Source organism: Squalius cephalus (genome assembly GCF_949319135.1).
Source record: "Squalius cephalus genome assembly, chromosome: 8".
Classification (NCBI taxonomy): Eukaryota; Metazoa; Chordata; class Actinopteri; order Cypriniformes; family Leuciscidae; genus Squalius; species Squalius cephalus.
In genome coordinates, this window is record NC_137129.1 from 34,084,135 (window position 1) to 34,110,327 (window position 26,193).

General features: G+C 38.2%; 2 protein-coding genes across 6 annotated transcripts in view; one reads left to right on the top strand and one right to left on the bottom strand.

Annotated features, from left to right (window-relative positions):
- Positions 1 to 2,569: 2,569 nt before the first annotated feature.
- The window catches only part of s100a10a (S100 calcium binding protein A10a), a 32,404-nt gene continuing 8,780 nt past the window's right edge, over positions 2,570 to 26,193 (bottom strand). The window contains exons 1-3 of one of the 4 annotated variants that reach the window (XM_079878312.1): positions 16,059 to 16,129; positions 2,987 to 3,152; positions 2,570 to 2,870 (exon numbers count right to left, since the gene is read on the bottom strand). In XM_079878312.1, coding sequence (XP_079734438.1) covers positions 2,703 to 2,870; positions 2,987 to 3,127 — 309 coding nt within the window. In that variant the 5' untranslated portion in view covers positions 3,128 to 3,152; positions 16,059 to 16,129 and the 3' untranslated portion in view covers positions 2,570 to 2,702. Of the gene's footprint in view, positions 2,871 to 2,986; positions 3,153 to 3,232; positions 3,412 to 9,294; positions 9,369 to 16,058; positions 16,130 to 26,193 lie in introns of those variants that run through there. The other 3 variants (XM_079878313.1, XM_079878310.1, XM_079878311.1) reach the window with 3 other exon arrangements.
- trim46b (tripartite motif containing 46b) lies at positions 5,122 to 18,732 on the top strand. Of its 2 annotated transcripts, none has more exons than XM_079878309.1 (12): positions 5,122 to 5,348; positions 8,964 to 9,219; positions 9,316 to 9,466; positions 10,631 to 10,829; positions 11,032 to 11,178; positions 12,521 to 12,616; positions 12,699 to 12,952; positions 13,031 to 13,152; positions 14,381 to 14,719; positions 16,045 to 16,274; positions 16,370 to 16,437; positions 17,275 to 18,732. In XM_079878309.1, exons 2-12 carry the CDS (start codon positions 8,970 to 8,972, stop codon positions 17,699 to 17,701), a joined length of 2,283 nt encoding a protein of 760 aa, XP_079734435.1. In that variant the 5' UTR covers positions 5,122 to 5,348; positions 8,964 to 8,969; the 3' UTR covers positions 17,702 to 18,732. The 2 variants fall into 2 exon arrangements, with proteins under 2 accessions (XP_079734435.1, XP_079734434.1); XM_079878308.1 differs by lacking the exon at positions 5,122 to 5,348 and adding an exon at positions 5,363 to 5,590.

Consider the following 26,193-nt stretch of genomic DNA (forward strand, 5'->3'; position numbering starts at 1 on the left):
ACTGTTTATTTATGTTAACAACACCATTGGGGTAGCAGGTCGAATTAGAAATTTTCACTGGACTAAAGTGAAACAACTAGCCCTAGTCTTCCCTGTACTTTATGCCCAGTCATACATTAGTAAGAATAAATGGTGTATTTTGACAATTTAGATGGCAATGTAGCCTATGTGTGATCTGACATGATAATGCAACAAATAAATTACATACATTTTGACAAAACATACATTTGGATAAAGCAACAATGTCCAAATTATGACAATCATCCACTGAGTTGTTTGTTAGAGCATCATATTTGATTTGTTACCACAGTTCGAATAGTATAACACTTTATTATATTTTTCTATATATGTCTGAAAAGTGTATGCCAATGGAGTTTGGCGCTTGTACAGGTCTTTTCTGCCCTCTTGTGGCATAAAAGAAAACATACGAACCATAACCATTTGGAGGAGGAAATGTGTTTGCTCACGGGGTGGTTTGCTATGTGTTTTTAGCAGTGCAAACAAGGTGGCTAACTGTCAGAATTTCAGCAACATTGGCAAAGCCCAGTGTAAGTAAACAAGACTATAATATTATGGCAATGAGAACAACCAGGATGCATAATAAGATCTTATACATATTTGTCTTGGGCCTGTCAAGAAGGCTTACTTTTTAACCCCATTTATTTATCTTTATTATTATTATTATTGTTACCAGTGTGGTTGCAAAAGAGCACAAAGATGAAGGGAAGATCCAGAAGCTCGCAGGACAGAGGTGACTGGGGCTCAGCAGCCCGGGGCAGAGCCTGTTGGAGTGAGGACAATGGTACTACCAGATTGAAGGAGGAACCCGGCGAAGCCAGCGGGGTGGAGGGTCGAGGCGTAGCCGGAGACCCAGACATCCGAGGCCAAGCTATAGCGACAATGGACCAAAGTGGAGCCAGTGGGATGAGGGAGCCTGGCTGAGCCCAAGGGATGATGACCCATGGTGGAGCTGAGGGAGCGTGGAGCCAAGGTGGAGCTGATGGGTTGGAGCCGAGGGCCAAGGTGGAGTCTGGGGCTCGAAGGCCCGAGGTGGAGCTAGGGGGTCGACACACCAGGGCGGAGCTGGATACCTGGAAGCCCAAGGCGAATCCGAGTAGTTGGGTGGAGCCAATGATGTAGGAGCCGAGGGGCTGAAGAGAGCCAGTGGGGTAGAGGAACTGAATGGCATTATCAGAGGAGGATGGAGTGGGAGACTGGTCAGGACCAGCGGCAACAAAGGACACTTGAGGCTGGAACCAGCAGAATACATAAACTCCCCTCATAAACCATCATCCCTCGGGGGAGTTAGTTGTTTGATTTGAGAATTTAGATCGGCCCAGGAAAAATAAATAAGTGCACTGTTGGGGTAATGTGTTTGATATGCAAAGTCCAGAAACTCACTATATGGTCCTCGAGGGTAAGATAATCTTGGGTGAGGAGAAGGAGACGAACAACTGTGCCGATCCATATTCTTTTTTTTTTTTCATTCGTTTTGAGGGCCGGTTCTTCTGTCACCAGTGTGGTTGCAAACAAGCACAAAGATGAAGATGAAGGGAATATCCCAGAGTCTTTATTTACAAAATCAAAACACAGGATATCACAGGAGAAAAGCTTACCACACATAAACACAAACGAGAACCGACCAAGAATAATTCAAACACGGGTATCTACAATCCAAACAAGGGAAACTAGATAATCAACTACTAAGAATTAAAAAAGGGAACAGGAACTAAACACAAGAAGGAAACACAGGAACTAAAAAAACACAAACAAAACACAACAGTTACAATTATAGTGGTAGTAGTATATAGTTTTAACAGTATATTATGTAATATTATATATTATGTATACTAAAATGCTAAATTGACCACGAGGAAGCCACAAAATTACAGGTTTCTTTAAACATTAGCAAGAAATATTTTTTTGTAGCTTTGCTTGCTTTGACTAATGACAACATGAGCTGAAGAAAAAAAGTCAAAATCATTTTTAACCTTGTGTGAAATTATGACACCAAAATGTCTGTAACTTGCAGAAATATGGATTGGCTATACAAAAATTATGATATAAAATATGATATAAAAAACAATTACTTTACCTTCCTTTACCGTTGCAAACCATTAGATTACACATAATAGTAATTCACATCTATGCTTAACGGTTATATTAACTCAGTTATAATCATTATGTGATGTTCTTTTTTTATTTTTATAAAAGGTTTTCTGTGTAAGAATGTTACATTCTAACTGAGTTTTAACTTCCATAACTAAGCAGCCTTATGTTTGCATTAACCATTAACAGTGGTTTGATACAACGCTGGACACACCTTAAGAGTATTGTGACAATGAGAGGTTGAGAGAGAGAGAGAGAGAGAGAGAGAGAGAGTGACAGAGATAGAGAGAGACAGAGAGACAGAGAGAGAGAGAGACAGAGAGAGAGAGAGAGAGAGAGAGAGAGTACAAAAAACAGTGACGTATGTGTTGCAGCCTACATATATTTTAATAATAAAGTTCTGAACATGATGTCTTTAGAAAGCTTTATTTTAAACAAAAACATTAGCTTTTAGCACAGACATGTTTAAAGCTCAAAGAATACTGTTTGTAGGCCAAAGTCCCGTCATACACACCCACTGTACTTTAACCTTGCAGCAAAAGTAGTTTTTATGGTTTTTCATTGGATACTGACGTACACGCATCAACACAAACTCATAGGTTCCAGCTTTGTGTTTTCGTTAACTGCTCCCTGTAGCAGGCCTCACAGGCGATGGACAAACCCACGACCAAAGACACAAACTCCTCAAAGTTCACCTCTCCATCCCCATTGGCATCCAAGTCCTTCATGATTCGGTCTACGGTGCCTGGATCCTTCTGAGACTGTAGGAAAAGAAGAGAGAGTGAAATGTGTTAAAGAAACAAGAGAAAACTTCTATCTGGTCTGCATTTCCTATAGAAAATGAAGTTTGTGAAAGCGAATGACAGAAGATCTTCACCTTGAGAAACCCAGAGAGCTCGTTCTCCATCAGGAGTCTGAGTTCACGGCGGGTCAGGGTGCCGCTCCTGCCCTCTTTTCCAGCGTACCGGTGGAATACCATGATGAGGGATTCCATGGCAGTCTCTAGTTGGGAAGGCATGGCTGCTAACTGCTCGGGTCCAGCACTATAGAAGGCAGATATTAATCTAATATTAACACAACCGATCTTGACAATGCAGTTAAACACACATTATAAAGAGCTTACCGTTTGGGCGTCTGAGTGAAGAATTTGAGAAGTGCTAGATATCTCTCTCAAGAATTTATAGGCTCCGGCCGAGCCCATGGGCAGGAGAAGCTCTTATCAGGGAAGTTGTGCAATTCATTACAGCACAGCATACCAATGTGTGTGAGTTAAGCGGACTTTGTGTGTTCAATATTAATTAACTCAAGGTGCACAGCAATGGTATTGAAACACCAGAAATCTCACACTACATATATATCTTTTTATGAGCTGACATTGACTGTATATTCATATCAGCCAAGCTTTATAAATTAGTCATGCCTACCACATTGCTAATAGTATCCATATAGCAATATGCTGAAAAATATCTTAGCAACTGCAACACCCTCACCCACAACATTCCAACATCGTGAATTGGACCAATGATTTGATTTTTCTCACATTTCCATGTTTGGAACTCTGAAGTAAACTACAGCAGAACACATTTCTATATAGAGCTAGACAATACAATTAAAATGCTTAATACTATTCGCAAAATATAACACATACATAAAGTAAAATAAATATCGGTTTCCACTGACTGATTTTTTATGATTCTTTAATTTCTATCAATTTTCTTAAAAATCTTAAATATATAATTTGTATATAATATATTAATATATCATCTAAATATACAGTATATATAATATATAATAAAAATATTGATTTATTAGCATATATATAGGCTATACAAAAAAAAGTTGCTGCCTTAAGATTTTAAGTACAATAAACTTGCAGTGGATGTTTAAGTTCAACTTAAATAACATTAAACTGATTTAATAAAAATAGTTGAATTTTGTGTAACTTGTAAAAAAATTGAAAATTGCTTAACTTATTTTGGTGTTTAAAAGCAACGTTAAAAAACATATGTTGTCATAACTTATTGATCATATCATTTTTACAGTGTATATTATAGGCCTATATATAGGCTATTAGATTTAGGATGTTAAATACTGCAGGGAAATGACATGTAAATACAATGAATGAATGAATGAATGAGACTGAAAGAGATGCACATAATAGCCTAATTAATCATCATTTTATTAAATTAAATTAAATTAAATTAAATTAAATTAAGTTAAATTAAATTAAATTAAATTAAATTAAATTAAATTAAATCAAACAAAATGTATTCATTTGATTTCTGCGTTACCCTTTGGTCACCTTCTGAAAATGATGGGAGAAACGAAGCTTTTCGAAACTCTGAATAAATTGAAGTCACTGGCTGTCGACACCTGCTGGTCAAACTCAGCCCAATCAATTATAATGGCACTTTTTACAAAACAATTTCATATGTTTTCATGAAAGTGTAATCTATTGAATGTAATCTACAAATAAATAAATATCGCGTTGTTTTATTAATGTGTAGTGCTTGTTTAGTATGTTAGCTATTAAAGGGATAGTTCACAAAAAAAAAAAAAAGACCTTTCGTCATTTACTCACCCTCAAGTTGCTCTAAACCTGTATGAGTTTCTTTCTTCTGCTGAACACAAAAGAAGATATTTCGAAGAATGTCGGTAACCAAACAATTGATGGACCCCCATTGACTTCCATAGTATTTTTTTTCTTACTATGGAAGTCAGTGGGGTCCATCAACTGTCGGTTACAATACCGACATTATTCAAAATATCTTCCTTTGTGTTCAGCAGAAGAAAGAACTTCATACAGTCTTTAAACAACTTGAGGGTGAGTTAGTAGGCTAAATGATGACAGAATGTTCATTTTTAAGTGAACTATCCCTTTAAGTAGCCTAACATCTGCAGTTTCACTTTTTACAGTGCTTGTGTTTTACAATGCCGATGTTTTAAAACGACTGTCAGTTTGACTAAAATACACTGATAATACCAAAATCTAAGTTGTGACATTGGCCGTCCTGAGATAGGCTGGTTTCAGTAATCGCGCTGCTGATGGAGGACGTGCTCGTTGCCACGGAAACGGGATGCGTGCAGGAGACGAGCGCGATGGAAAGCATCTCCAGTTGCGTGCTGATGTAGCGACATCCTACTAACCTACATTTCAACCTGAAAGAGGCAATGGCGGCCAACGGAAGATTTCCCCATTGACATATGACGGTCTATTGCGACGAAACGGAACATAAACGGTACATTTTCAAGATTTGTATCCGCAATCCGCATCGTGCATGTGGATGCTTCGATGGCATGCCGTGTTTTCCTGATTTAGCCTAATGCATTTACCTGGCAGGAAACTGCAAGCAGGGGTTTCATTCATTTCAATAAAATATGTGCATGACGGTAAGTCGCACAGATTTGCGACATCAGTGCTCTCTCTCATATGAAGTAAAGGCAGCAGGATCCCGTAATGGCGCCCAGATTTCAGGTGAAGGTAAGGGCGCTGCCGAATACAGCTCGAGCAAACCGCACATGCAGTATTACAGTCATCTCTGTAGGGCAAACCTCAGTCGCGTTTGTTTTGTACTGTAGTAAAATCACGTTAAATCTTTCGTATTGTGGGATGGAGTGACGTATATGACCAGTTGACATTGCTGAATGACCGCGTGATGATAAAGAAGCCCATTAGTGTCTTTAAGCTGTTGTAGGCCTTTCTAACGCCTGCGTTTTGATTTTTAAATTACGATTTAAAGGAAAAAATGTTTGTCTAATGCAAAGATATTAGATTTTAAGATGACATTGCCATTGTATGGGGCAGGCAGTGGTTAACTTAACTAGTTTACAAGTGATAACCAGCTGTATTGTAGTAGGCTATTTGCACTGTGGTAATTTGATTATCAGAATTAATAAAAAGAATGTCTTTGTCATGGTCGTTCCTAGAGTTCAAACTAATTTGTAACGTGTCTTATTGTTACAAATATGTGTTATATGTGGTTGTGGAGAGGCAAATTCTGTATACGTGCATGTTTGTGGTGCTGTTGCTCAGCATGTCTTCAAACCGTCACCAGAAATATGTCTATACTGTGTGTTTCTGATGGACAAGGTCATTCTTAAGCTGATGTGGCCTTTACAGAGCTTCCAATGTCACACAGCTGTCTGCTTAAATCATTTACATCAGGTCACTATCCATTTTTAAGAGCATTGCAGACTAGCAGTGCACTAGAGACAGCTATTTATAAAGGTGTGCATGTCTCTCTCAGCAACCAGGCAGCATGAACATCTAGTCTCTTTACTCATTTTATCTGCCTCTTTCAGTGTGCAACAGAGACATCTTAATTTTTCATGGAGATCAATAATACTGCCCCAAATATGACTTCAGCTCCTATTTTTAGCAATAATCTGGCTGTACCATGCTCTGAATTTTCAGTTTATCACCATGGAAAGGGCTATCATCATAGTGCATGAAGCTATGTGTTTGATCCCAGAGAATTCACATACTGATACAATTTGTAGCGTTTTTGCTAAGCTGCTAGGGGTGTAACAATATACGTGCCACGATATATTGCAATACAAAAATGCAACATGTATTGTGTACAGTTCACTCTAAATTAAAGCTGCAGTCCGTAATGTTTTTGGGTTAAAAATGATCCAAAATAATTTTTTGATCAAGTACATAATCAGCCAGTGGTCAAAACTATCTGTTTGCCTTAGCTCGATTCAAAACGGTAAGCTTGTAATAATGTTTTTAATTCCAGTGGTACTGGTGGATTTCCGCGAGAAATTCAAGCATGTCTTTGTGTCATTGCATCACATCTATACACATAAAGACGGTGTCTCGGCTAGTAGGCTATGAGTGTGAGGAATCGGATGTTGGAGGTGGAGATTTATAGCCTTTTCTCACAGCACTTGATATAATTAAACGTATCAATTTGATGACGGACCCAGAAAGGTTCAAACGACAATCACCAGTGACAACTGGAGATTCACCCGTTGTAAAATGCAAAAGTGGCTACAGAAAAAAAGAGACTGCTACCGGGCCCATGTGAAAACAAGGATAAATATCGGAAGGGCATTAAATGTAGTCATGCAATGCTGATGTTGTTAACATTAAAAATTTGAGAACAAAGTATAATTTGCACGGTTTGACGTGATATGATAAGCTATCATTAGATTTAATCAGCGCAATTTACTTCAATGCTTTTTTTCCCTTAGTTGGTCAGAAGAAAAGTGGATGTTACTCACTTGTTCAGATGATATTTTCCGGTGAAAATTCTTATGTTGGTCATACTTCCAAAAAGTAGAATCTGTGATTCCGAATGACAGTATCCACACCAGCGCAGGGACTGACAGCCGCACATTCTCCTCAAAACATTGGATTCATCCGCGCTGTGCCGTGCCGAGGCACAACCCACGCAAAGTTGATAATTCCGCGAATAACTGCAATTGCAGATTTTGAACAGAGATGGCGACAAAGAGGAAAAACTACGGACTGCAGCTTTAAAGTTTGGACAGATTTAATTTAGCAACAAATATGATAAGAGTGCATCAAGTAAAAAGGTAAACACAGAAGGGAACACATTTGAGCTTTCATGATTATTAATTAAAACTCTGGGGTCTGAAGGGGTTTTGGCCCCTGGAGAAGTTTTGACATGCTCTGACATTTGAGCTTTTTTCAGTTGCTTATAAACATATTAATGGCTAAAGTCTGTATTCAGCACAAACTGGGCTACAATAATATTTGAGCAACATGTCTGTACACATTTGTATTTTTGAGAAAATAAAGTTTATGCGTGATTATTGAAAAAACAAGTTTAGGGAACATTCCCGTTAACCATTTGTCTCTGATTTTAGGGGGACATTCAGGGTTATTATGACTGGTTAGGAATGTTGATCCAGGAGCATATGGTACTTAGATAAATAATGTTGTGATTGTTATACATAAAGTATGTCAAGTTTTGCATCGTTCTGCATATTCGGAAAATATTTGGAAAGGTTCTGATTGCACCATTACAGCAAAATACATTCCTGGACATACACTATCATTCAAATCTTTGGGTCGGGTCAGTAAGGTTTTTGAAAGAAATTAAAACTTTTATACAGCAAGGGCACATTAAATCTATCAGAGTTGACATTTGCATTGATACAAAATAATTCTATTTAGAGTAAATGTTGTTCCTTTGACTTTCCTATTCATCAAATAATCCTAAAAATGTTTTAGCATGGTTTCCACAAAAATATTATGCAGCACAACCGTTTACAACATTGCTAGTAATACGAAATGTTTCTTAAGTACCAAATCATATTAGAGTTATGTTCCCTGTCTTGTTAGGACTTTTGTGTTACTTCCTGTCCTTAGAGCCATGTTTGTAGTTCATTGTAGTTTTCCATGTTATTCCCAGTGGCCTGTTACATGATGAAGCTATAGCTGAACAAACCCTGAGTTTCGAGATTTGTCCAGTTTTGGTTTGCGTTCTCTACCCCAGAATAAAACTTGCTCCGGAGCAGGTTTGCAGTGTAGTGTAAGATAAAGTGGCGATGAACACTGCTAAAATACAATCCACCTTCTTGAGCCCGAAAAAACAGAGTTTACTCAAACTAATCTCAAACTTACTTGGGTAGCAACTGAAACCGGCTTCATGCAAAAGGCCTCAGGTGTGTCTTGTTAGCTTTGTTCCTTCTAAACAGTTGTTAGCAGTGGATGTCTTTAGATGATGCATGTTTCAGTTCCCTGGTTTCCGGCTCTTGTGTTTGTTATTTTGATGTACGTTTTAGTAAAAACCATTGCAATTAGATCCACATCTCTGCTCGCCATCTCTTCCGCTCCTGCTCATCTTTCTCCTTTTTTCCCCCCTCTATTCCTTTTTCAGTCCAATATGAAGAGTATGGAGCTGGAATTGCAGTGTCCTGTGTGCAAGGACATTGTGAAGCAGCCAATTGTACTTCCCTGCCTGCACAGCGTGTGTCTCATGTGTGCCTCTGAGGTGCTGGTTCAGAGCGGGTATCCCCAGCCCGAGCTCCCCCCGGAGCCCAACTCGCCCGCTTCCACCCCCAACATGCGGTCCCCGCGGCAGATGCGGAGACCCTTGCCCAAGTCTGACCGTGTGGACCGCCTGTTGCGCTCAGGTGCGTATAAACAGGTTGATATATTCAGCTATTCAGTTTTTTTTCATTGTGTGTATGTTATTCAGTTTATCTCACCGTATGTATGTATGTGTTTAGGCTCTGGGACGTACCCAGGTCGCAGGCGAAAGGAAGGCCATTCACCTCTCATGCTTTTCCCCTGCGCCCCCTGTGGGCGAGATGTAGAACTAGGTGAGAGAGGATTGGCTGAGTGCATGAGGAACCTTACACTGGAGAGGATTGTAGAAAGGTATTACACACATTCAAATACATTCAAGTAAATATTATATTTAATATAATAAAATATAAAATGTTTGTACAAAATATAAAATGATATCATTTCAGCATTTATATATATTTATTTATTTTGCTTTTAAACTGAACAAAACATGCAATGACAAAGTAAGTTATACAAAGGAAAGAACCAAAGATGAATATACGCACGCACAAAAAAAAGAAGAAAAAGAAGAACAAAGTATATAGATATATAGATATAGTAATGTGTATAGGTACCAATGATACATAGATTAATATAGTAAATTATCATATTTTAAATATTCCCGGTAATGTTGTGATCCAGAAAAAAAAAGAATATAGATGCAAATGCACTAAATGACCGACAAATATCAAAACTATTTAAAATGATGATAATAATAATATCTCGGCATTATAAGATATGGGCTACGATATGTATTTTATTTAATTTGAGCAGTTTACTTTTATATTGATTTACTTATTTGATTAGTGATCTAGTAATCTTAAACAGAATCCATAACTGTAATGACATTTTAATATAATAATATTATATTGAATGCATTTATACTTATTTTCTTTATTTGATTAGTGATCTAGTAATCCTAAACAGAATCTTAAATACACAATTCAGTATTGTATTATATTACATAACTGTAATGAAATTTTAATACAATATAATATATTTTACTGCATTTATACTTATTTGATTAGTGACCTAGTAATCTTAAAGGGATGGTTAACCCAAACATTTATAGTTTGTCATTTACTCATCCTCAAGTTGTTCCAAACCTGTAAGAGTTTTTTGGGTGTACTATCCCTGTAAATAGAATTTGAAATAAATGTAATAAATTACTAATATTTATTTTAATATTTTAATATTATATAATATTAATATTATATTTGTAATGAAATATAGTATAATTTAAGCATTTACACTTATTTACTTATTTGATTAGTGACCTATTAATCTTAAATATATAATATAATTTCAGGATTTAAACTTATTTACTTATTTGATTGGTGACCTAGCAATCTTAAATAGAATCTTTAGTACACAACTTACCCAGTGTGATTTCTATATGTGCATGAATAAAACCGCATACATGCAAACAAAGAAACGCTCACTGTAGAATCTGCCTCTTTCTCTTGCTTTCTCTAGGTACAGACACACAGTGAGTCTGGGCAGTGTGGCTGTGATGTGTCAGTTCTGTAAACCCCCACAGGCCCTGGAGGCCACTAAAGGCTGTTCAGACTGCAGAGCCAGCTTCTGTAACGAGTGCTTCAAACTCTACCACCCCTGGGGGACTCCCCGCGCCCAGCACGAACACGTGCAGCCCACCCTGAACTTCAGGCCAAAGGTGAGACGCTTCTTCTGTGGTTACTACCCGATTACCTCTTATACCTTGAGGTCCAGGATCTGATTTACATGAAACTGCATTCGCAAGCCATTTTGCTTCCCTAATATGACGCATTTCCAAGCGAAACAGAATATTTGCAAACTAAATATCAGATGCAAATTTTATCCATAGTGAATCATAAAGTTTCTTTCCATATCTCTAGGTGTTGACATGTCCAGAACATGATCAGGAGAGGCTGCAGTTTTACTGTAAGTCCTGTCAGATGCTTCTTTGTTCACTTTGTAAACTGCGCCGAGTCCATACGGGTCACAAGATCGCGCCCGTCACCCAAGCCTACCAGAGTCTCAAGGTATGGTTTTAATTCACCTCTATTTTAATGTGTACACGGAATAACTGACTGTATCATATTCAGTTGCCATTTTTTTAATGAAACAACAGTGCCCCCTAATGGCAGTGCCAATGCAGTACCACACAGTTAATAGAGTAAGGAGCACCTTTAAAAAGCTAGAACAATGGAGAAGTCATGTGATCAGATGAGTTTGAGACAAACATTTTGCACAATGGTGTTCAGTTTGTTTAGCTGTGATGTGCAACTCTATTCATTGCATGTCTTAGATCTATGGTTTATAAACTCTTGAAAGCCAGGAAATCACCAGTAAACACTCCATTGTGGGTGATCCTTCTGTAGTGAGGTATTTTTACTCTAACAGGGATGGTTTTTCTTTAGGATTACAATATGTACAAGATTAAAAGGACATGATAGACAGGGGCTAAAACTAACTTTTTGCCACACCTGCCAATGGCTGGTGACTTGAGAAATTTGATCAGCCATAAATATATTTTACCAGCCATGAAACAGATTAATCCTTATTGAAGCTGCAAACGTTATTCAGTCAATGTTGTTTGATTAACATTAAAAACACAGACAGGAGAAGGAATATTAGGCTGCAGTCACTTTTATTTTTACGTTACACACGTGTTTTATTTCTCAACTGTTTAAGTTCAGTTAAGACATACTGTAACTGACTATGTTATGTTCACAAGGATACTTGCCAAGATGGGCATTCTGACATAATTTTGTTTGAATATGTCTGTTCAAGCGCTAGAAGACGTGAAAGAGAGCTCAATTCAGTGTTCGCGCACTGTCTGAGATGCTGATTTCTGGGCGCAGGCGTCTGATGTTTGCGCACATAATACAGTTTCTTTTCGCGTCTTCTAGAGCTTGAATATTTAAATTGGCCAGGCTTAAACTTTCGTGACAATGCAACACTGGCCTGTCAACTGTCCAGAGCATCATTCACATTCATGTTCTCATCATTTTGCATTGTTAGAATTTATAAAAGTGTTACCGTCCAACTGGCGATTGACACCGTTTCATGTACTCGCAAACTGAATCATCCATCGAGCATAAAAACAATACATAACAATCACAATGGCTTTTGAAAGCTTTTGAAAATCTGAACAAAAATGGAATGCATTGCAAAGTCATTCTGAATTCTTCTTGCCACTAAAATATTCCAGGGATGAAAGTGTTTAAACCATAAAGAATAGTGCATGAATAAAACACACTTTTGGTTTTCCATGCATATTTGTTTAAATACATCGACATCTTGTCCGATTATTAAATAAATCTCTTAATCTCGGAAAGAGAAAGTTGAAAATCGTTTACATTGTGTTTCTGCAAACCCTAGGACAAGATCACCAAGGAGCTGAACTACATTCTGTCCAATCAGGACATGGTGTTGACTCAGATCACTCAACTGGAGAATGCTGTCACTCAAACTGAGGTACGCCCACCTTTCCCATCTCTGTCAAAAAGGACCGCAGGTGTTTGATGCGCTGAGCTATTGTCTGTGTGCATGAATGCAGGTGAACAACGTATCAGCCAAAGAGCAGCTCTCTCACTGCGTGAAGGAGATAATGGCGTTGCTAACCGAGCGACAGACAATGCTGGCTCAGGCTCTGGAAAGCTCGCGGCAGAGAAGGGCAGAGGCCTTGGCCAATCAGGTGGCTGAAAAACGCAGCCTGCTGGAGCACGCCGGCTTGATGGCTTTCACTCAAGAGCTGCTCAAAGAAAACGACCCATCGAGTTTTGTGCACGCAGCCAGATTAACACACAACAGGTGGGACGACTTGCTGATAGCACTGATGTCTGTTGCCAAAACGTGAAAACACTGGACTATTATTTCTCTTTTTCTCAGATTGGCCCAGTCTATTGAATGTATGCAGCGTTTCTCTCTCTCTGCTGATCCCTCATTCCGTCACTTCCAGCTTGATGTTTCCAGAGAGCTCAAACTCCTCACAGACCTGAACTTCATTCAGGGTAGGAAAACTCTAATAATCAGACACATAAATGTGTAGATACAACAGGGCTAAATTATTATGGGATTTTTTTAAAGGTGCATAATATTTAGGAGGATCCAGAAATGCAACATCATATACATAACTATGTTTTTAGTGGTGTATAAAGACCTTACATAATGAACCGTTATGTATTTATTACCTTAGCTTAGAATGAGCCATTTCTATCTACATACACCACGGGTCCCCTTACATTGAAATAGCCATTTTGCAGCAACATGTTTCTACAGTGGCCCTGAACGGACAAACGCGTTTCGTTACTATGTTGTTCTTTGTGCAAAGAAGCAAGCTAAAATCAGCGAATAAAACACTGACACAACGATGAACAAGTTACAATAATATTCGCAATAACATATCGTTTTACTGAATAATTAAGTAAACAAAAAATCTTTGTAAAGAAACTCATTGCTTAAAGGGATAGTTCACTTTGAAATAAAATGTTGGTATGTTTTAGCTTACCTCAAGGGCATCCAAGATGTAGGTGTCTTTTTTTCCGCAGTAGTTTCAATTTTGATATTTTTAGGTCAAACCGTTCTTGTCTGTCAGTCCTATAATGCAGGTCTATGGTCACTGTCTCAAAGAGCATGCACAGAGTCCAAATAATGCCCTCAGATCATTTGGACGCCGCTGTGTTCAAGAGGTAACAACGATATAAATACTGTTCGTTTTCTCACACAAACCGCTCGTTTCGTGTCTTAGGCCATCAATGTGTACTTACGATGGGGAATTGTTTAATTTGGACGATGGGGAATTGTTTTAATTTGGACTCTGTGCATGCTCTTTGAGACCGTGACCATAGACCTGCATGAAATGACTGACAGACAATAACGGTTTGTCCTAAAAATATCAAAATTGAAACTACTGCGGAAAAAAAGACACCTACATCTTGGATGCCCTTGAGGTAAGCTAAAACATACCAAAATTTAATTTCAAAGTGAACTATCCCTTTAACTGGCTACTCTCTGCTGTCTTAGACGATGACATCTTTTCCTGTCAGCCGCGTAACTTCTGTTGGTTGCAATTCGCAACCTCGCCGCTAAAATTTAGACACTGCACCTTTAAGCTTTCTGAATCTTCATTTTTTTAATAAAATGTTTCTGTATTTTTATAAATGAACAAATTTTAATGTCAGAAAACAGTCTGAAGTGTCACGCAATTTAACCCTAACCGAAAGTGACCTATCCCATCAGCCCCTCTCGCTCCTGTGATTGACACCCAGCGAACCCTTGCCTACGACCAGCTGTTCCTCTGTTGGCGGTTGCCTCAAGACTCCTCTCCTGCCTGGCATTTTTCTGTGGAGTTCCGGCGGCGTGGGGTGGTGCCAGGGGGCGGGGCAAGAGGAGGGATTCACGGGGGATTGGCTGCCGCTCGCTGGGGCTGGCAGAGATTGGAGGAGGTGACCGGGACCTGCGCTGTGATTGACAGGCTGGAGATGGACAGTGTGTATGTGCTGAGGGTGAGAGGCTGCAATAAGGCCGGCTTCGGAGAATACAGCGAGGAAGTATATTTACACACACCACCAGCTCCAGGTACGAAGTGTTTTCAACACAAGACATAGTACAAACAGAATTCATTCCAAATTGATACTCATCTACTCTTTATCTTTTTCCTTTTTTTATCCATTCCCATCTCTCTTCGTCTCTACAATCTTTGGTTTTTCCATGTTTTGTTTCCCAGCTTTATTGACAACATCTCTATACTGCCACCTTCCCTGTTCCCTTTTTATAGCCCTTAAAACTCTTTCTGTTGTTGTATCTTTATTCTTATTTATATTTCCCTCATCTTTTTATTATTTGAGCCATTTATTCTTTAATTCTTCCACCCAAAACCCTCGATGTAGTGAAATATTTTGATCTGATGTGAATGTTGACCCATCTGCTTTGTAAATGTGGCCACAAGCTAACTTTAATGCTGTGTAATGTTTATTAATATATACACATTAAATGGAGGCCCATGTTACAAATAATAATCCAAGGTTTGCATCCAAACAGAAGGCAGATGGTCACGACAAAATAGTAACTTTATCTTATGAGTGTTTATAGCTAATTATTAATAAGGAGGAAAAAAATTATCTTTTGTCCTTATTTTAAACACCTGTACTTGTTTTAGTCATAAAAGCCTATATACACCTCGAGCAGAGGTAAATCGACAAAAAACACAGATCGCCGTGCTTGACACATTTTCATCATGAACAGTAAAAGTTTAAAAATAAATATTATATAGATGAATAAAACATAACTTTTACTCAGCAAGGACAAAAAAATAGACCGAAGTGACTGTGAGGACACCTGTAATGTTACATATGATTTCTATAGCATATAAAAGCTGTTCTTTTGAACTTTCTATTCATTAAAGAAGTTTTCACATACAGTATGTTAAGCAGCACTGTTTTCAACATTGATAATAATAAGAAATGTTACTTGAGCAGCAAATCAGTATATTAGAATGAATTTTGAAGGGTCATGTGACACTGAAGATTGGAATATGATGCTGAATATTCAGCTTTTCAATCACAGCAATAAATTACATTTTAAAACAAATTAAAATAGGAAATACACTTTTTCTTCTCTGCCTGTCTGCTGGAACGCAAATCTTCCTCCTTTTTGCAGTCTTGATTTCACCCTGCTATTCCCAGAGAGCATTTCTATGTCTTTTTTCCTGATTGCTGTTTTTATGCTATGTCCTCCTTTTGCATATATCTCCTATTCTATACTTCTATTCTTCCTTTTCCACCCACTCTTACCTCCCTCCGTTTGGTGCCTTAATTCTGTGTCCCCCTTTCCCCTCTTCTTCTATCCTCCTCAAAATGTCTCCCGTATTCCCTCGCTGTTGTCTCCCTCCGCCTCTTCGGCAGTGTTGAATTTTTACCTGGACTCTCGTTGGGGTCTGCACGCGGACAGACTGGTGGTGAGTAAGGAGCAGCGTTGTGCCCGCAGTGTGCCCGGTCTGTCCCTGCTGCAGGCCGCCGATCGGGCCCTCACTTCCTGTCACCTGACAGCTGATCTGCTCGTGGGGGACGTGGCCATAACGCAGGGCCGACACTATTGGGCATGTTCAGTGGAGCCAGGCTCTTATCTGGTCAAGGCAAGTTCTGCAACCAAGGAGAACTATATTAACCGTCTCTCCCGTACCTCCTTCTAAATCACTTTTTCTCTCGTTTTTCTCTCTATATTCTACAGGTTGGAGTGGGCCTGGAGTCTAAACTTCAGGAGTGGTTTCATCTGCCTCAAGACATGGCTAGTCCAAGGTAAATACTAAATCTCAGAAATGAACAAAGGGAGAGAACCGAAAATACGAAAAAATCACGTGAAGAGAAAGTAGATATGTTAATGTTAAGATATGACACCTATTATCTTCATTATCTATGACCAAAACAATTGAAATTATGACTACAATAGAAATGAAATAAAGAATAAACCCAAATAACCACATCTAAATTCAAAATGATGAAAAATATCCATTCTTTCACTTATTTATACCTTTATACACAACAAAATGTGAAGGCTTGAATGATTAATACCATACCATACCATACAGACTTGCTTTATGTCAACTGATCTCTATATATAGATTATACATATGATATTATCTATATCAGGGGTTTTCAATCTTTTAGATGCAACCGACCCCCAAATATGATCTCATGTGAGGGACTCCCATCCAAAAATGTACATTTTTATGTATAAAGACCCAATTTACACTGTGAAATATTTAGTTTCTTATGTTTTTCCCCTACTCACTGTAGTACTATACTATGTACTATTTATTTGTTTATTTTAATTTATTTTAAATTTATTTTAATATAATTTTTGTTATTTATTTATTATCCATTACTTTTTTAATCTAATTTAAAAAAAAAAAAAAAATCTCTAAACCTTTCCACGGACCCCCTATCACTTCCTTGTGGCCCCCTAGAAGTCCCTGGACCCCAGTTTGAAAACCCCTGATCTATATTATATCCAGTGTTTCCACCAAGTTTCAAATCAACACTAAAAAGGCACAGCATTTCCAAGTGAAACATGAATGGCACTTGATTTCGACCATTTTCCATGCTGACTTTAACCTCATCTTCTCTGTCTGATAGATATGATCCAGACAGCGGCCATGACAGTGGAGCCGAGGATTCGTCAGATTCCCCTCCTCCTTTCGCTTTCCTCACAATGGGCATGGGCAAGATCTACCTGCCCTCCTCCGCCAACTCCCATCACGGCAGAGAGTCTGGCTTCACCAATGGCAACAGCCCTTCTTCGCCGACCGGCGTTACCTATCCATTGCCTCCGAGACTAGGAATTTGTCTCGACTTTGAGAAGGGGCGTGTCACGTTTTACGATGCCCACTCTCTCCGCCCACTATGGGAGGGACCTGTGGACTGCTCCGCCCCCGTGTGCCCTGCATTCTGTTTCATTGGAGGCGGAGCTCTGCAGCTACAGGAGCTAGTAGCCAATCGCAACGCAAATCAAACCCCAGTAAGACGAGTCACCATTCAGTCACGTGTTACCAAACTGAACTGAACTCTGACTGATTATTGTTTTTATAGTTCGATTTTAAGAGACGGTTGTTTTTAATTGCACCCAACATAAACCTCTGATTATTTTTCTTTTTGTTTTGAGAGGCCTTTATTGCTGCACTGCTTGCTGAATTATGAACCTCTTCAATTGAATTATGAATTTGGTGATGCCACCTATATACCCATGAAAACTTTAAAGTGCATATTCACCTATATATACACACAATATGCAAAAATATGTGTTTCCCAACCAATCTCTCTGTGTAGGAAATGTGCCTCAAAGTTTTTTTTTATATACTAGATTTCCCCCCACATTGTGTATATTATAGTGACATAATATACCTTGTATTAAAGTGCTTTCGTTTATTAAGCTCCAAACAGAGCAGAAATTCCAGACTGTTACACAAGGCCTCGTTTTATAACCCACAATTCTATCGTAAACATCTGCTCTTTCAACCTCTAGCCATATGCTGTCAAGACAGGTCTGTCAAACTCTATCAGCTGTCAACTCGAGCATTTACAAAGATATTTACTCAACATACGTCTAATGCCAGACCAAATGCTTCTCGCTGCTGTTTCGCCTTAGATAGTTAAGAAGAATTTTGATTTGTTGAAATATGTGGCTTCTAGACTGCAGTCGGTATATAAAAGGACTTTTTCTGAGCAAATTGTTAGGACACACTCACCTTGTAGCTTACACAAATTGTTGTTTTGAATTCCCATATGCTATTGGACATTTGGAAAATATTTAAAGCTTAAATGAATTAAGTGAAGCTTATTCTTAAGAATGAAAATCTTCAATGCAATAGATTGGAAGTGCACTGCTTTACTCAATATTTATGTGATTAAAAGTTTATGTGTGTGTAATGCACTAACCCCACCATTATAAATCACCTTATACGAGCCTGTAGAGAATATTTTTTAAGAGTCTGAATCATGTGCTTGATTTCAGTCCAGCTTTAAGCTTTAGAGTGTAGTTTGAATCTTGCTGGAGAGAATGGTGGCTTTTGCCTGCTTGTAATAAATAATTCTCTGAAAATGAAACTTATTCTATTCTTAATATCACATATCTCATAGGATATACTCAGAACGAATGATGTATTACTGTTTTTTGATCAGCTGGGGGCAGCAGTTTCTTCAAATATACTGTATGTGAGTGTCAGTTCTCTTGCAAGGTGGATTAGACTTGGGCTGTTGCAAATGCCTCCATTTAGCCGATCTTTTAGCTAACAAAGGAATTCAGGTCACATCTATATCTACAAAATATAGTAGGCTTTCCATTTGCATTGGTGCATGGCACTTTTTAAATTTTTATCAAGCATATAGAGTGATCAAGTCAGTCAGCTTCATTAACAAATGACTCCCACTGTAGCCCAATTCATGAACAAATGGACTGGTTTTCCATTTGGTAGAGAATTGGAAAATGACTGCTTTGTGGCTAACTCAGGTTCTTTGAAATCGAATCCCGTCCGGATAGGACAGGATAAGACCACCCTTAAGACTTGAACCACCCAGAGGAAAATACAGACAAGAGATTTATGAATGTATTTATTCTGTTTGCATACAACTATTCATATATGCACACATATATACATATATAGTATTGCCATATATTGAATGACTATTGAGGGAATATGGAGCAATTTTAGACAAAGTGAGAGACTTACTTCCACTGCCACCTCAGGGGGATGCTCAGTGATGATTTTTTTTAAATGAAAATGATGTCAACATTCTCATGCCAATTCTTAAATATTTTTCGTTTTGATGAATGATGGCCAATTCGTATGAATTTGCATGATTTAATTTGTACGTTTTTGATACGATCTTCTTGCGCCCCAGTGATGGGTTTGTTTAGGGGTGCCGACCTTCATGCATACTTTTTTTCTAACAATCGTATGTTTTTGTACTATTCACATTGTACAAAATCATACAGAATCTTGTAACACAGTTACGGTTTCCTGTGATATCAGGTTGGATACATCCACCCTATTTTCCTTTTAATATTATATTGGTTAGAATTCAAATGAACCAAATAGGCCAAATAAGTTTTGATACTATGCAGATATGCATGTCTGTATACGCTTCTTTAGAAAGCTTCTTATATGAAAATCCACATATGTCTTTAATTGTTGCCATATTGGTTAGAAACCACAAAGTCGAGTGGTTAGGTATGTTTCAGCTTAGACAGACCCTTTGAGAGACTATGAGCCAAATGAGGGGTTAGCCAATGTTTTCCTCTCATGGAATGTAATGTTTCAGAAATGTAAAGTTTTAAAAGCACAGATTTCTCGTTTGGCTTATGTTTCTGGTGAGAGAAATCCAAGACTATACGTCGTCTCTCTCTCTCTCATACACACACACACCTTCTCGGCCCTCTCTGAAATCACTGCTCTAGGGAGTGTGATGGCCCAATAAGAGCTGAGGGTGATATTTCTTAAAGATTGTGTGTCATAGGTTGATTTTCTTTTTCTTTCATCTCAGTGTTCTGTGCTTTCATCTAAACGCCCGATCTATCCCGTCTCCCCCATCATTCTCTCCCGTTTTTCCACAATTCATCTCCAGCGAAGTTTTGCTCACTTTATCTTCATATTGATCTCTTTCTTTTTCTCCTTTCCGTTCCCTCTCTCCATCATCCACTTCGCTTCTGGCGATTCTCGGCCTGGGGAGAGGGAAAACTCAGCACCAGATTGGGTTTTGACTGACTGAAGGTATGTAGCCACAACACCACATGTAGCTGCAGCCTCTAATCCATACCAGGAAGTCTTATGCAGAGTCGGGGGGGGGGGGATTTTTAAATACCTCAGAAGCTTTGCAGCTGCTTAACCTTATGTGATTTTCGTTTAATAAGACCAGTCATTTCCCGAAGCACCACAGACTAAAATATCCGTAAAGCGTCCGACCGTAGTCTCGGTGGCTTGTCGTATTGCTGCGCCCGTTGATCCATTTTGTTACGAGCTTATAGACTTATACCAGCTGTTGTAGGTCTACCCTGGTTGTTGCCATCTGCGTCAAGTCTCTTGCTGACTAGACTAGAGGGGAGGGCTAGACAGTGGTAATACTCCGTTATTGTAGGGTAAAGACTTTCGACAGACCACTGCACGCTCATATTTTGATTTTTTTTCACCGCAATGTCTATTGACTAATTGTAGGATTGAGTTTCATGGAGTTTGCAGATGTATCTAAAAATGCTTCGTACAAAATAGTCATTTCAAAGAGCTGTCAAACTGTTCGCTTTTCAACAAAAGTCATTTGATATAATAAATAGAAAAAAATCTGTACTACTGGATATATTTGCTTGTTTCCTCAAGACTGGGGCTAGTTGTCACACTGGGGAAATCTATATTTTAGTAACTATAGAGGTTGAAGTCAAAAATCTAATATTGGAATGGTTTTGTATGTTTTTTTTTGTTTTTTTACAAACACCTGGTTCAAAATTCTATTAAAACTATTGGGGCATGTTGTCACAGAATCAAGGTGTGTTAAAGTTAAAGCAACACGCTGGTGTTTCTGACATCACAAAAACTACCTTGTAACCAATCACATCAAAGTGCGGGCGGGCTTTAGCATATCATTAACAGCGAACAAGCAGGGGAGTCTCGAGAGATGCCAGGCTATCCCGGTATGTTTTTCTGATGATATGAAAAATCGGGTAGATTTAGCAATATAGCTGGTGTATGATGTATATTACGATATTATGATGAACTGTGCCTTTCTCCACTGACGTTCTACAAAGCGTTTCTGATTGTAAGAAGGCAGCTGCCCGAACCTCTGACTGAGATGAGAATGGGAGCATGGTTTGTGTAACATTAGCAACATATTATTAGCTGTTTGAAAGCATTGTCAAGCAAAAGGCTAATCATATTAATTACTGTTATGTCCGACGTTGTAAAGAGCGATACCATTGTGATACCATCTCTGAGCTGGTGTGAGTGTGTTGGGGCGGGGCTAATTAGCATATTCATTGATCCTCATGTACTAAATGAAGAAAGGGTGTAGAGTTGCATTCAAGCTATTTTAAGGCATGAATATTTTTTTTCCACAGGAAAAAAACGTTTAAATATGTCATTTTAAGGGATACAATTATTGACTACTGGGGGATTTTAAATAAACTGTATTTTTTGTCCTCAGCAATAATGCTGTTTCCATAGTCAAGACTTTTCAGAAAATTGACTTAAAAAATCCTATATATTTACTACTAAACTAACTAAAAAGGTCAAACATCCTATTGCACAAATGGGTTTTTATCTAGAAATATCTTTGTGTGTTGTTTTCAAAGACAAATCAAAACTCTATTAAAGCTTAAACTGGGCATTTTGTCAGAAATTCTCAATGTGTGTTAAATAAACGATTTTTGCCCATACAGATATTGATTTTTTTATATTTGTATCCCTATAGGAATATTCACTGTAGTAAAAGTGTGACAACCTATTCAAAATGTTTGTATTTTTTTACAGGGAAATAGTAGCCATATTTTGTAGCCAACACTTTAAATTTGCTCTCTATAAAGAAATTGACTTTAAAAAAATAAACCTTAGAAATAAACCAAAAAAAGGTTTTAGGTGATGTTTTTTTTATTTTTTATCCCTAGGAATATTCACTGTAGTAAAAAGTGTGACAACTTGTTTCCCCTATAACCTAAGCATGGCAACTGAAAACCTTTACAAAATCTGGATGTTTCATCTTTTAAAGCCACTAGCAAAGGCATTTTGGCACAATAACCACTGGAAAGAAAGCATTAGAAAAGTGCAATACTATTAACTTGCAAGATCCTCGTCCCAAATTAAACGAGAATCAGGATGAACAAAATCAACCCGTTTCATTACTCGATAAGAAGATTTGAGAGGTAAAGCTATCGCCCGACTCCCTTCCCCCTCTGTATACATGAGCGTTACACTAATACTCTCCTGTCTCCATATGGATCCTCTCCGGACAGAGCGCTGGAGTGGAGGGATCGCCCACGTTTAACTGTTTCAACTCTTCACCCTCCCCTCTCAGCAATCCCATCTGTCCCGCTATTAGTAAATCCACACAGATAAATAGAAGCTTTTGAGGATCATTGCCGAGGCAGGTTTTCAGTGGTCTGAGCAAGACTAAGTGTAGCTGACCTCGATAGAAACATCTAATTTTTTAAACTTGCACCACATTTTGCGTTTGGCCTAACTGTGTGCAAATGTAATCCGCCCCGCTCCATCCTGTGGAAAACCATTTCATTGTATGCTAATATTAGAATAACAGCTGAGCGACTAATTGCCGGTGAATTAGCCAGACAGCACATCATATGAAACTCATTTTTAAAGAGCACCTGTTTGGTTCTGCATCATAAGTGACCCATATGGTTTTTCATCAATTTTACATCATATATTAGGAAAGAAGTCCAGTATACCAGAGTGTCGCGCCTTCCAGGTGTTCTCTCCTCTGAATAAGCCATTTCAGACATCTGAAAATGAGCTAGGCATGTCTGGATACAGCATGAATGTTAAAAGCATGCTGCAGGGTCCACCTTAACCTTGTTTTCACATTCACATATGAAGCATCAATCATTGATTTGAAGTCTTTCTTGTTCTTTGTCTGAAAAGGAGCCACCACAAATCAGCGCATTTAGCAATTTCAAATTCACAAATTGAAAGAATTTGGTTATAAAATGCATTGCAAGTATTAAGGTTTGTTCACTATCCTTAATGTGAATATCACAACGATGAATCAGGGTTTATAAATAGGTGTGCATCTCCCTTAAGGAGTTTTCAATAGACCAGAAGCGCAATCCAGGATCGGAATACTAATCAAATTCACTAGTGGCATTAGCAAACATTCTGAGCAAACAGAACCAGATTTAATGGGAATATGTTAGTCATATATTCAGTTATGCCAACCACCTGTTGATTTTCTGCCTAAGGTAGACTCTAGCAAAAGAAAGTTTCACATCATCTCAAATGTACAGTATAATGCATCCCTATGGATCTTGACCAGCATCTGTTCGGTATTTCCATTTTGTTCTAAAAGTCTTGGATCACATCTGGAAGCATCAAGTTTTGAAAGTATGTCTCAGCAGTGCATCTGTTTTATTTTTAGCTTGTTCCCTAATAAACCTTTATCAGCTGTATAGCACTGAGTTAAAGGGGTCATGACATTGATTTTTTTATTTATTATTTTCATATTTTCCTTGAGGCTGCATGTATAATGTTAATAAAAATAGTTTGCACACAAAACAAATACATATATGGAATTATTTTCAACCCTCATTCTGAACCTTTGTCTGAAATTATCCATTTTAAGGCTGGTCAGATGCCACTGATATGATTGGCTAACGTCATCATTGCACTGGAAATCAATGCCCATCGCTATTGCATGTGAGTTAAGTGTATTGAAAACATTATCCATATAAAACCTTAATTTACAGATAAAGCATTGTAGACAGCATCAGTGATGAAAATGGGTTTTATTTGCTTTTGACGAGACGCTCACTTCTAGTGTAGCCAAATGTCGGCCATCTGGATGTTAGTGGGCGGGGCCTATTGTGAGATGATGCAAAACTATTCGTTGATGTCTTGCTCTGGAGGCAGTCATATGCAAACGAATTTGCCTGTGTGACATCACAGATCGCGCAATATCAAAACGAGACGTTTTTTGAGCTTGACTATGCTTTTAAAATGAGGAAGACATTTTAAGCTATGATGTTTTAATGGTACAAAGACCTCTTATATGTCAAAAGATCCAAAATTTGATTTCTCATGTCATGACTTTTTAAAGAACTGAATGTAAACCTATTGACAAGTTGAAAGAGACACGCTGAGGCTGATTATTTGAATCATTTATATACTTTTTTGCATTTCTTTTTGCCTGTATGCGTTTAGCTGAACAGTCTGTCATAATGGACTGTAGTTGCTGATGGAGTAAAGGTGTAACCTCAGACAGACGTCTAATGTGGGCCCATAATTCACTCTGAGCAGGTTAACACTGTTCCCATGGTGTAAAATAACAGGAATAATATTCTTATGCAGTTTGCAGTCGAACATGAACGATTTCTGTTATTTTACACCAATGGACGAAAGTGGTACGTACACACACGCACACGCACACACACAATCAAATGTGTTGTGTTTAATATAAATTTCAGTCAATTCACAGACAGTCACCAGATTACAGTATGTTAATATCTTCATACATTCTAATTCCGATTCAGCATGTTATATATAGGCAAATAGGTAAGTCCTAGATGAGATATGTTTTAGAAGTGTAATTAGCCAACTAGTAATATTGTTTAAAAATGTAGACCAGCTGCACTCATACCTGGATACTAGATTTGTGACGTTTGTACAATTTATTATTGTTGACGTTTTTGACGTAACTTACCATGAATTTCAGCATTATTCTGAACACTTGTCAAACGCACCGTGGCTGTAAAAATTCCAGATCCCATAAAAAGCAAAAAGGCGAGGCGAGACACAGTCAACAGGGGGTTTGTAAAGAAAACACATGTTTTTCTAGCGCTCTGTCAAGAACAGCTGTGCATACATCACTACACTGAATGGTCACTAAGAGACAGAATGAATCAGGGACAGAAACACAAAAAGAGATGTAACAAAAAGAGATAAACAAGTAAACATTGAGGGCACACTGTCATCTGCACATATGGGGGGAGATCGGGCCAGGAGAGAAGGACGAAATGACAGAGTGAGACAGATAAACATCAGGAGAGAGATGGAAAGCAGATGGAGACAGCGATAAGATGAAGCTGGAGAGGTCAGAACAGTTGACCTTTATATGGGAGAGAAAATAAGAGAGAGAGAAAATAGTGATGGTATCTGTTTCACGGTCAACACATGCTTCTTTTCTCCTCTATATGACAAGGGTTAAAGGTCAAAGGTTGACAGATGCAAGAAGACGAGAGGGAGAGAAGCGTAGAACGTCAAGAAGGTAAAACAAAATAAAAAAATAGGCCAAAGAAAAAGTAAATCTTACAGGTTTGGAATGACATGAGGGTTTCATTTTTGGCAAACATTTTTGTGACAGCCCGAACAATAAACCATCAATCATTCATTTATTTCCATAAACACATTTTACCGTGACGAAGAATGTCTACTTAGGCTCCGCTGACCTTTTTCCATCCTTCATCCCATAAAGACACACAGACACTTTTGTTCTGCAGAGATGAACAGCTAGCTCAAACTTACACTCAGGACTGTCAATAATGTTTACAGAGACACACTGCTGAAGACGCAAACTGACTCCATTTATTCAACTTTTTATATCAACTCACCATAATTAATGCTTGTCTTATGTTATGTTAAACCGTATATATGTTTGTTTTTAATCAATTCATCAGAGGGCATCAACACGGTTCAAAAATGGGTCACAGCACCAAAACAAACACTGAATGCAACTGTCAACCAATTAAATCCCATTGTGAGAGTAAGTCTGTCTCAAGACAGATTTCAAATCCCCCATCTTCTTTGTTCCAGGTTTGTTTCGGTCTCAATGCACAGCAATGGTGAACTC